The sequence below is a fragment of the Trachinotus anak genome, unplaced genomic scaffold (assembly GCF_046630095.1).
Source record: "Trachinotus anak isolate AG129_WGS33_773 ecotype Australia unplaced genomic scaffold, CSIRO_AGI_Tana_v1 ptg000012l, whole genome shotgun sequence".
In the NCBI taxonomy this organism is placed as follows: domain Eukaryota; kingdom Metazoa; phylum Chordata; class Actinopteri; order Carangiformes; family Carangidae; genus Trachinotus; species Trachinotus anak.
In genome coordinates, this window is record NW_027273863.1 from 19,651,488 (window position 1) to 19,663,889 (window position 12,402).

Here is a 12,402-nt window from a genome sequence, read left to right on the forward strand (position 1 = left end):
GCGTCCCTGTCAGCGGTGTGTGTGTGTGTGTGTGTGGTGGGTTAAATTACACTGAGAAGGGTTCTCAGTTTCTTTCAAAGTTGTCATCAGAAGTGAACGTACATGTTTACATGTTCATTATGTAAAAGAAATAGTAATCCATGGTACAATTTAGTTATTTTCATATATTCTGTTTTCTGCATGTTGAATTAATTAAACAAAAAAATACAAAAATATCACATCCCACTTTTAATTTATAATTTATATAAACATTGAGCCTTATTAAAAGAAAAATCTATGTGGCACATCTGTTCGCACCTGAAACCCTCTAAATATACTTCTTTTTTTTTTCTTAACTGAAAGCTTCCCTTTTCCTGTGTTGACAAAACAGTTTCATCACCTGAGAACCAGCATTTTAGTTTTTACTAAGACAAAGGCTGTCCTGTCCCTTGTTGGTTTGAAAGGTTCCATATTTTATAGTTACACTATTTTATTTTTTTATGTTTTATAGTTTTAGATCTCCTCTCTCAGGTTTCTCTCTGGACCTCTAGTAACAAAAGGTCAGTCAGCCAATCAGAAGAGAGGCTCAGAGCCTCTCTTCTGTTGGCTAACTGATCAAACAGTAGGACAGTAGTCCCAGGTGCATGGGGCTTAGGACGTGGCTGAGAGCAGTGAATCTACACTTGTGACATCACAAAGTTCCAGAAGTCCTGACGGCTCATTTTAAGGCTCAGTTAAACTTGTCACTCATTTTGAAAACCTTTTTTTTACTGTGGCTGATTTTAGACCAATGAGCTGGAAGACCTGCTGGAGGACCTACAGAGTGGCGGCCAGCAGCAGCTGTTCGGGGGCCAGCCACCAGCCAGAGGACCATCCTCCTCCTCATCCTCCTCTTCCTCTGTGCCACCTAGTTCCTCTGTGGACAAACAGACCATCATCAGTGACATCCTGCAGATGACCGACAGCAGCAGCGCCAGCAGCCCCCCCAACCAGCACAGAGCCTTCCCTCCCATCAGCCCTGCAAGTACGTCCGCAACAGGATGTTTGTGTCTGAGCTAATTTGATGACTTCTGCAGCTTGAAAATGCATCAAGTTGCACAATATCTTTAGAATCTGTTAGAGAAAATAAGGATACCTTCATCACATATTTCTCTATGCACAACAACTGTACATAATGAATCAGAAGAAGAAAAACTTGTCCTCCTCCCAGCAGGCTTTAACGGTGCCAGGCCAGGCCACCCGGGTCGAGGGGCTCCTACAGTCAGGAGCATGTCTCTGGACAACAGTATGGGTCCCAACCCCAACGCCACAAGGCCCTTCCCTCCTCAACACAGGAACAATGGCCCCTACTCTTTAATGCAGCAACAACAACAGCAAGGCATGATGGGAAGTCATGCAGGCATGGCCAACCAAGCTGCAATGGCCAACGCAGGTGAGGCAGAAAAAGAATCCTGTGCATCCTGTGTTTTATAAAATGACTCTAATCATCTCAACATCAGACTAATTCTTGTCTCCAAATCAGGCATGCTGAGTAATGGGTCAATGCGGGGCTCCATGCAGCAGGGCTGGGGTCCCCAGGGGCCCATAGGGGGTACCGCAGGACCAATGATGGGACAGGGGATTGGACCTGGTCGCATGGTCCCCAACATGAACACTGCAATGCCCACAAGAGGCCCACCTGGATCCCGAGCTATGGTCAACATGCAGATGATGGGCAATGGTGAGGAAAGAAAGAAAGAACTAAAGAAAGAAAGTCACATCAGCTCTCATCAAAACTTGATCTAATTAGGTTTTTATGTTTTTTTTCCTTCAGAGATGGAGATGGCAAACCCCGCCTACCCTCAGCAACAAGCTCCACCCAATCAGACTGCACCATGGCCAGACCGAATGATGATGGATCACTATGGAAACCAAAGCAGGTATGGCATTCATTTCATCCTGAAATATAAAAGTAGAGTCAGCCAATAAAAATTAGACATGAGCAGCAGTTGTGGGGTCAAGGTGTGGTCTTCATCCAGACCCTTGAGTCTGTAGTGAAACAACAAAAACACCAGTGTATCTTTCAGGCCACCGTATGGCGTCCCCCAGGAGGACGGGATGGGATGTTGCAGCACAGGGCCCGAGGGCCAGCCGGACGAAGGAGCCCTGCTGAACCAGCTGTGCTCGGTGCTAAAGGACTATGAGGGTCTGGAGGAGATTGACAAGATGCTGGGAATCCCCACACTGGCTGGACAGGTGAGGTCCTTTAGACCGACTCCGAGAGTGACCAGCAGAAAATGGGGGAAAAACTGATGCAGATTAACAACACTAAACTACATCTTTATTTATGTCTCTTACTCATATTCCATCTTCCCACCCTGCAGGGTCCTATGTCAGACCAAGACCAGTACCTCAGCTCCTCAGACCCAGCAGCCAGTATGAAGCCTCCCCAATACAGCCAACACTACGGTGGCCAGCCAGGTTATGGCGGCATTCCTCCTGATGGCGGGTTCCACGGCCCCCCTATGGGTGGCCACATGGGGCCCCAAAGGATGCAACCTGCTGGTTACCCCCCAATGATGAGGATGCCTGGGGGTGCGGGGCCCAGACCAGCTGGGATGAGGCCTGGGGGGCCTAGTCCTGTAGTGCCACCTCAGCCCAACAACTTGAGACTCCAGCTGCAGCACAGACTCCAGGCCCAGCTGGTAGGTGACACCAGATACCGTCTGTTGTATCACTCTTCTTCCAGTTTCATGATGTTTGTGGACCTCCGCCCAGGACTGTTGTGGTGAATAGACAGGACAGACTATCACAGCCAGTTGTGACTTTCTGATGTGACTTAGTTTGTGCCAAGTCAAGAACGAGATACTGAGCTTCTTGTTAAAATCCTGAACAAAACACAACACACCAGTCTCTTTTTGAAGCGCACCAGACTACACTAAAAAAAATTGATTTTTCTTACTACATGTGATGCAGCAGAGCAGACAGCGATGCCAACAGGGTTCAGTGAGTTTAAACTAAACAGTAGCAGCCACAAAGGAACAAACATGTTTGAGCTTTCTGCTTTCATCAGCAGCTCCCTGCTGCTGAGACACTTAACAATAAACACACACATGACGTGTACATACAGTACACACACACACACAAACATCATACACTCATGCATAAAGATTACTTGACTGCACCTTATGTAACTGGCAGTTAACACACTTGTGTCTCTTTGAAGAGCCCATTTCCCCATAATGTTCTTGTTTCTGACTGTGTGTACTGTACCTATGTTAATGCATCCATTTTGCATTTTTATTTTAGTTTTCTTCGTGCCTTCATATTTTCACTCTCAGGACCCTTGTAAATACTAGATCATAGTAATGAGGGGGTTTATCCTGAAAATAATAAATCACCACTACTCTCAACAGCCCATTTCTTCAATAAAATCTACAGTGCCTCCTGGTGGAGAGTTGAGGAAAAACACCATGTGTGTCAATTAAAAGAGCTTTGATGATGGAGCCGTGAGACTTGGGCTGCATGATATGTAAAAGAAAAATGTAAAATTCATTTTGCGATTATTTTAGCAGATAATGCACTATTGGAACAATAATTTTTGCATTTAATTTTCATTGAAACAAAATGTAAAATGATGATGATGTGATTTTTGTTGGGGTATGACCAAACAAACTTGTTCTAATATTGCAACTGGCCATACTGTGATTTTTATTATATTTTGATTAATTGTGCAGCCCTAAGTGAGACAAACCTTTTTCACTACTTAACATTTCTGTCAGCGCCAGTGTCTGGAAGAAATTTTCAATTTAAACTCCCGTCATCTGCAAATACATCAGTAGGTCATTCAGATCGGCTAATTACACTGAAATCGTACTTGACACGAAGAGGTCGACGTGCAGGATTTTATTTGAAAAGCTGAGCAATAACAGAAATTCTTCTATATCAAATGACAAATGACAATGCATTTGTCGTTTGAAAGGTCTTTCATGCAGTGGTTACGTTCTGTATTACTGCAAACGTATAGGATTGAAAAGTCTTAGTGCTTCAGGAGTGACTTATACGGAGTCTGACTTTGCTTTGAATATATGTTGGTTCATTTTGAGGTTAGCAAACAATCTGTTTATCAGAAAGGTCGATTTCATAAGAAAAACCTGCCTGATGAAAGTTTGACTAATTGCATATTTTTAACATCTATGAACTGACATGACATGCCACGTTGATACTTGGAAGCTAACTGCATTAGTATTATTGCTGTGACCAATACTTCTACATGGACATTAATGAAATACTCTGTCCATCCCCCATGTAGAACCGTCAGCCAATGGTGAACCAGATGAGTGGAGTGTCCAATATGAATCTACCTCTAAGGTCTAATGTACCAAACCAGGTCAGTCTGTGTATCTGAATATTTGTATCTTTGTTTCTGTCTCACTCTCTCTTAGTTCATCGATTCAGTAATACACAGTAATTCATACAGTTAAAACATAGTTATAAAGTTCACATATCATAAATGTGAAATAATTTCTTTGTTGTATGAGGAATTACAGTTTGTGCACAGTGACCAATACATGTCACAAGGTGGCAGTCATGTTTTGAGTTACAAGTACCAGAAAGAAGTGTTACAAAATCCAGGAAGTAGGTTTTAAGAGAGAATATTACTAGCATGAGTGAGATTAAAAGCAGCGCAGTGTTGTGCACTTGTCACTGTAATGATGTTCAGTAAAAAGGTTCAAAGTTACAATGTGATGATGGTGGAGAAGTTACAGCTAAGTCCCCACAATGATACCTCTGTGAGGCAGCCATCACTGCTAGAGCAAAGTTTCTGTGATAGTCCAGGGTTGAGAGTAGAGATGTTGCGATACTAATTCCAATACCTGAACTTGTGTATTGGCCGATACAGAGTTCTGGGAGAGTACAGGCCATAGAATGTTTCTTTTATCTCATTTGACCATCAATCATAAAAAATAAATCTTAAAATAAATGACACTTAAAATAACCTACCTACCAACCTAATAAATAACCGACACTGCTTGTCCTGAAACTCGTTCCAATCCTCCAGATTAAAGCCTTGCATACTGTACATGTTGCTTTTTTACTGGTGGGACTTTCCAATGTAACATGTTGCCACATTGCTGACATTTTTCTAATGACTAATGACTGTTTATCGGAAATCAATTCTTCTTCACTGCTCTAAAACAGTAGTTGCCAGTAGCTAAACAGTGCAACTTCCTGTGTAGGCTACTGGTTTAGAGCAGTGGAGAAGAACTGATTTCTGAGAATGTTATATCTGAGTGTGAAACGATAAAGTTAATAAATAAATTGCGTGGTATCAGATCAGTGCACAGACTTCCGTACTTGCTGATTCCGGATAGCATATTTCAGGCAGTATCAGAGGCAGTTCTGATACTAGTATCGGAACAATTCCAGTTGAGAAGATGAGGAATCAAAATGATAATAGATCACTGGCTCTCACTGGTCCATGCCAACACTTAGGCATACTGTGTGTTGTGTTTGTAAGGTAGGAATTTGAATACTGTTATGGGCATCTTGACGCACTGGTTCCTTTTAACCATTCAAAAGCATAAATTTGTAATTTCCTCCCAAATTTGTGCAAATATAAATGAAATTAATGATGTAGGTTCAGTAGCTGAGAATACCAGCTCTTTGGGACTCAGTGTTAGTTAAAACCCTGTCAAATTGAAGAAATGTACCAACACCAAATTTTGCCCACCTCTAGGTAATTTGTGGTTGGTTGAGTAGATACCTCCCATTAATAATCTTGTTTACAGTCTCTTAACTTTCCTCCTGCAGGGAACCCTCAACGCCCAGATGCTGGCCCAGCGTCAGCGCGAGTACCTCAGCAACCACCTACGCCAACGCCAACAACAGCAGCAGCAACAACAACAACAACAACAACACCTGCACCACCAGCGTGCCATGATGATGCGGACTCAGGGCATCAACATGCCACCGAACATGCCCAGCGGGGGCACTGCTCCCACACCGATGCCCATTGGTGGTACCAACCCACGTCTCCCGCAGGGCAACCCGCAGCAGTTCCCCTACCCGGCCCCCAGCTACGGTACTGGCCTGACCTCTCCTACTCCACCTCCTCATCCCAGCTCCTCCAGCCCCTTCTCCTCCCCTCTCTCCCCCAGCTATCATCTGACTAGCCAGGGCATGATGGGAAATGTAGGCGGGCAGTACAGCGGGGTAATGAGTCCGCCATCACAGCACAGTGCCTTCCAGTTCAGCAGTTCAGGTATACGATCATAGCATAGCAGCTCACTGGTCTGCGTTTATTTCGTGGAAGATATAATCATCTTTTTTTTTTTTTTTTGTGGTGGCGGTGATCAAATATAATCATCTTTGTCCAGACTGTTGAAGTCAAGTTCAGTTGATTTGGTGTGGTTGATTAAAATGTTTTCTTGCACCGGATTTGTTTGTGTGTGTAAATTAACAATGTTGCAATGTCTTTTTGCACTGAGATCAACACTTTGTCTAAATTTGTCATAAACCAATCAGGAGACTAATGGACCATATATGGTTACTCTGCAGGGAAATAACTCTGGTGGTGGCACTGGTGAAACAGAAATCCTTCTCTTTTCTAATATAATAATTATATAATTTGTATTATATAATTGTAATAATTTGTGCGTTAGTCTAAAGCGCATGGCGCCAATACATTTAGGGCATGTCCATATCACTTTTGCTATTTTAACAACAAAAAAACAGTCGCTGCTCCAGGCGCATGGTTCAAAAGGGTTTTACTGCATCTCTTTATTATTCATGGGAGTGTTTTGGGCCTACCATGCAATAAACCAATCAGGTTTGCCATCTCCCATTCCCTTTCAAGGGCAGGGCACCTGCACCTTGATGGATTGCTATTATAATGTCACAGAATGTGATTGTATTTGTGGTGAGTTGATTACATACTGTGACTGACCAGCACACGGATGCAGCAGCTCTGTGCACCCTGAGGAGAAAAGAAAAAGCTGAGAGATACAGTGAGCTGTGCACAGCTCTGCCAAGAAGTAACGGCACCAAGAAGTAACGGCACTTGCCAGGAACATGACAAGTGCGTCAGTCTCAAACTAGCAAAGACACTTGCGTTGCGCTTTAAACTGCTTTACGCCAGGTATGAGATAGGGCCCCATGTCTTCATGTTCCTGGTTGGGCTTCCAGTTGTAGGGTTTGGTTTGGTCAGCATTGACTTTTTTTTTCTTTTCTTTTTTTTTTTTTTTTTGATGATGATTCCTATTTGTCTTTCTCTGTCCTCTTTTTAAGGATGAGAGAGTAGAGTTGAGGTAGCATACATATCAAAGCTACTCATTATTTTTTAGATGTTTTTGAGTGTGTTATCTGTCCATTCACCTTATCTGCTTCAATTTCCAGGAATGAGCCAACAGCAGCAACACCAGGATCCAGTGTCAGGCTTCCCGTGTGGGGCTGCAACCCCTCAGAGCCCTCTATTGTCCCCCAGGATGGGGCAGGGGCAGAGTCCCATGCTGCAGCAGAATCAGGGCCAACCACAACCACAACCCCAGGGCCCAAACCAGGGAGGACCACCTGGCTACCAGCCCAACACCAATCACAACGGATGGCCCCAACCTGCCAACATCTCCACCAGCAACAGGTAAATCAGACAAACAATTCACCATTTGTGTGCACATGCTTTTTAACGATTGACCTCAGCTTTAACTCAGCTGCTTCCTTTCAGTGTGTACCCCCAACAGTCCCAGTCCCAGTATGCCACACAACCCAATGCAGGAATGTACAATGGCAACAACAACATGAACCTGGGAGTCATGGCCAGCAATGGTGGCAACATGAACCAGATGTCAGGACAGATGAGCTCTATGACCTCCATGAATACAGAACAGGTGAGAGACACACAATTTCAGATAGGCCTAGATACTGCCTGCTATTTACTGTTTCATGACAATACATAACCTTATTGGAGGCTAGGGTTAATGTTCATTTTTATTACTTGTGTTTATTTGTGCTTCCCTGTATTACTGTGGTGTTTTAGATTCACAGAAATGCAAATAAAAATGCTTATTGTTTAAATGAATACAATTTTTTCTGGAAGATACTTAGATGCAACGATAAATGTAAAATTGTTCTTGTGTGATTTGTGTCAATGAGTCGGACAAAAAAAGAAAATAGAAAAATAACTCTTGATCATGTTACGACATCCTTGGTATCTGGCGTCATAATACATTTGTAAGAGCAGCTGTGTTCATGCGTCTTGTTATTTTTCTGGTACAGGTGAGTGACAGCAGCCTGATCTTGGAGCAGCTGGCAGGAATGGACATGCTGACACAAGATGGTGACGCCAATTCTGTGAGTAAATGATTGTTGTATTTGTACATGTGACTTTCTGTATTGTAATTTTAATTTTTTTCATGCATTAATCACACAAGCATCATGTTTAAGCCTGACATTATATAGTTAGTGTCTTTTTTACAGTGGAGATAAATTGAAGCCTACATTTAAACACAGTAACAACTGCTCAGTGATGTCCATGGTCATTTATATGTGATATATTTGACATATTTATTGCAAGACTAAGCTGTCAGGCTGTTATCTACAGGGTCAACATGGAATGGTTTTGATAATTTTATTTCAAATAACATTGTATTTCATTTTGGTGGCTGTTCAGCCACCTACAACTGTCCATAAGCTACTGTAAATGTGGTGTACCACAGGGCTCAATTTTAGGTCCACATTAGTTCTCAGTGTACAAGCTACGACAAGGCCACTACACTGATGATATGCCGAGTCTGTTAGTCAACTCATATTCCTAAGCATTTTATATATTGTTTCACGGAAAATCATGGTTTGATTAATATTTTATGTGTTTAAGTGAAGAGTGCATCATCTTCAGTTTAGTTTTAAAACCTGAGAGGTGTTGTCTTGTGTTGGGGCTTGGTGGAACTTCACTTCAATCACTTTCCAATACATAACTGCACAAAATAATTTCTTTTTAATTGGATAATTAATGTGTTATCCTCTAGAGAAGAGATGAGCAGATAGTAGACAGTAAATGTAAGAGTAAGGACACAATGATTAATTCCATTCCTTGATTCATGTTTTAAAAGCCATTAAATAGATAAGCCTTCACATCAGAAAGCTGTGAAACTTCTTTATTATATGTTATGTTAGCATAGTGAGCTAAGGTTTATGAAATTATTCCACTGTTTCTCTCTGTGACCAGTGTTTGGGTGTTGGGGTTGAAAAGTCTTTAAGTCTTAAACTACTGATTTCAGTTTCCCTTTAAAGGCTTTAAAAGTTATTTAATTTTATTTACGAAAGTATATTTTTCCACTGTGTCATAGGCAGTAATTTTACTTTTTTTAGATTACATAATAAATACTGGTTGGAAAATCCAATTGTTGACATTTAAGCGAAAGTTTTTTTTTATTTTTTATTTGGTTAATCCATTTACCTTCTGCTGCTTATCCAGCCCACCTGTGTTTCATGATTAATTAATGACATGAGGAATCATTGTTGTATGAAGCCGAAAGGAGTGACTAAACCATGATGTAAATGTCAATAAATTCATGCACTTGTTGAGTAGTTCAGGGCCATATCATCCACACTGTTGTAATTGATGTTTGACTGTGTAACAGGTATTACCTTACATGCTATGTGGTATGAAAAAAGTCTGAAGAAGTCTTAGATTTCATGTGGTGAACCCAGAAAAACCCTGGTGTGTGCTTCTTGTCAATAACTTTTAGACTACTTGTTAGTTATTTTCTTTTTTCTTGATTATTAACACGATCTTCATTTTCTGTCTTTTACAGAATTTTTGTTGACCCCAGCAGAGGTTGAGACAAGGTGACACAGGAACCTGTGCAAAAACACTGACACCTGCTCAGCTCAGCTCATGCAGAAGCAGCGAGGAGTTAAGGACGCGTGATGGAAACACTGCTCCCTCTTTCACACCAGCCAACTCAGAGGCACCAGTCAGTCAGAGAGAGGACAACCAGGACATGTAAAACCTTCTGAACTGCATTTGCTTTAGTGTGGCTTCATTCACACTGACTTCACATTTTATGCAAAAAAAGTCAGATCTTTTTGGGAAACTGCCATCTGAACCATCCTAACAGCAAATGCACAATGGGAGGGTACAAGAATCGCTAAAAGAAATAATTAAACAATCCATGTTATTTTCTTTCACTGAAAGCAAACAGCAGCAATAGCAATTCATGTTTTTTTTCTCCTTAAAATTAAAAGAAACATGATATAAAAACATTTAAAAAACCCTTAAATCAAGGAAAACTACTAACATTATGTCTAAAACAGGAAGCTCCTGCATATTCAAAATCCTTCTTCATGTTGTGACACAGTGCTACATGTAGTACCTCAAATTCACTTGCAACTCGCTGCAGTAAAGCCTGCCCACTGGCTCTCAGTGTTTGCTGTTAGTATGTGCTCTGATTGGATTGATGTTTTCCAACTGTAGTCCCCTCAGCTCTCTGAAGCATTGTATTTGTGATAGAGCAAATTTGTGTGTGTGTGTGTGTGTGTGTGTGTGTGTGTGTGTGTGTGTGTGTGAAACCGAAATGATGTCACAGATGACACTGGAGAAGCGAATGGTTGACAAGCATAAATGAAACCTCTGGATTTTATCTTTTATGGTTCAATTTTAGAGCCTGACTGAAAACGTCAAATAAGAAGGTTTATGAAAAAAATATTTCACAGGTATTTATAGTTTTGAAGAAATTTTAGAGATTCTTTGTATGACATATAAAAAGAAAATCACAGATATCTCTCTTTAAGAAATCTCTCAGAATGGTACATTTTGATGTCGATTTTAAAATTAATATATTTCAACTGCTGTAGTTACCAGGGAGCTGTATCCCTGTTTAATGACTTTTTGAATGAAGGTGAATGTGTATAGATAGTGTACATACTTAGATTTATAATACCATTTTCTCCTAAGTGGTATAGCAAAGCAGCAGTTTGGAGTTTTAGTCCAACAAACAGTTTTTCAGAGAGAAGAAATATTTCATTGGTTGAATTAAACCTCAGTGGGTGGAGCTAAAGAACCACAAGACAACAAGAATGGTACTGATGAAAAGGTAAACAAAATTTTTAAATCCCATGTCCCTGTTTTATGCTGTTGTGACCATCAAGAAATAGTCTAGCTTATACTGTAACAATTTCAGTTTAGCTATTTTGAATTTGAAAGTTCAGCTAGGCTAACTAGCTAACTTTGTTAACCTGGTATTAGTAGCTTGAAGTTTCTGATTAAATAAGCCAATAATATTTCTTTTCCCAACCTTTAGCAGTGACAGGATGGCAGTGTTGGTTGGTCTGCCACTTTGGTTCAGAATGAAATGTCTTGACAACTATCGGATGGTCCTTATGTGAAACTTAATAATTGTGATGGGAATGGGATGGGAATCGTTTGTGTGTTTGCTCTGCCCACTGAGATTTTTACCACTGTGATTATTTCTGCCTCCAAAGCAGCTTTGCCTCTAAACAGGATGTGTATAACTAAAAAAAAAAAAAAAAAAAAAACTCCACGCTACTGCGATCCATTTAAAATTTAGTCTTTGTGGTTGCGATGTGCTGGCCTGCAGGACTCACTCTTGCATCGCAGGTGTGTAGCTGAATATCTCTGTCGTGCTGAAGGACAATTCAAAAGCGTGTTGGTTTGTTGTGTTGGCTCTTTCTGTGGGTGAAGCTGTGACCTTTGAATGACAAGACTTTCTTAATGTGCTCAATGAAGTATTGACTTGGTCCCTATAAACAGATTAACACAGATATTAATATTAAACAAAGAGCAGGCGACTCAGGACATTTACAATGGAGATTTATAAGGACTTTTTAAGACTGGACCTCTAGCATTTTGGGAAGAGGTTCATTAAAACAATTTGAAAGGTGCTCCCTCTGTTCATTAGGTACTGTCTCACATAAACTTGTAATTGTGAACAAAACTGACTGTAACTAGCAACATGGATTTCTTGAATCCCTCTTTACTTCAGATGGTCCAGAAACCTTCTAAGCACAAATATGTGGGACTACTTTTTTTTTCTGCAGAACAAAAAGAATGTGACTGCAAACTGACTGCAAAATGAAACACTGAAAATATTTTTTTTGCAGATTTTTGGGAAAACGTCATGTTGATCCCATCTCCTCTTCATGTCCTTTCATCTTTCAGTGCAGTAAAACTATCCTCCAGCGTGCTGCATGTTGTAAAACCCCAAAGATTTTATGGGAAATCCTTTAAGAGAAAATGTAAGCCATGGAAGTGTTCCGAATGTCAAACTCTCTGCAAGGGTTCAAGGCAATCAAGAGCGGATGTAAACGCTCATGTACAGTAACTCCTAATGTTTTAGATGAAGGTGAATTATTCTCTTTTGATCTTGATTGATACAGTATACATATATATTGAAGATTTTTCTTGATTCATAGATGGATATTTTA

The 12,402-nt window shown here is 40.8% G+C and overlaps 1 protein-coding gene across 4 annotated transcripts in view; it reads left to right on the plus strand.

Moving 5' to 3' along the window:
- LOC139628693 (nuclear receptor coactivator 2-like) overlaps window positions 1–11,187 on the plus strand; it is a 51,214-nt gene extending 40,027 nt beyond the window's left edge. For 2 of the 4 annotated variants that reach the window (XM_071490660.1, XM_071490661.1), the window contains 12 exons: window positions 766–1,003; window positions 1,190–1,411; window positions 1,502–1,699; window positions 1,793–1,898; window positions 2,046–2,214; window positions 2,343–2,663; window positions 4,271–4,348; window positions 5,773–6,223; window positions 7,357–7,597; window positions 7,682–7,844; window positions 8,233–8,307; window positions 9,771–11,187. In XM_071490660.1, the coding sequence (XP_071346761.1) occupies window positions 766–1,003; window positions 1,190–1,411; window positions 1,502–1,699; window positions 1,793–1,898; window positions 2,046–2,214; window positions 2,343–2,663; window positions 4,271–4,348; window positions 5,773–6,223; window positions 7,357–7,597; window positions 7,682–7,844; window positions 8,233–8,307; window positions 9,771–9,782 (2,274 nt within the window). In that variant the 3' untranslated portion in view covers window positions 9,783–11,187. The remainder of the gene's footprint in view (window positions 1–765; window positions 1,004–1,189; window positions 1,412–1,501; window positions 1,700–1,792; window positions 1,899–2,045; window positions 2,215–2,342; window positions 2,664–4,270; window positions 4,349–5,772; window positions 6,224–7,356; window positions 7,598–7,681; window positions 7,845–8,232; window positions 8,308–9,770) is intronic. The other 2 variants (XM_071490663.1, XM_071490662.1) reach the window with 2 other exon arrangements.
- Window positions 11,188–12,402: the final 1,215 nt, after the last annotated feature.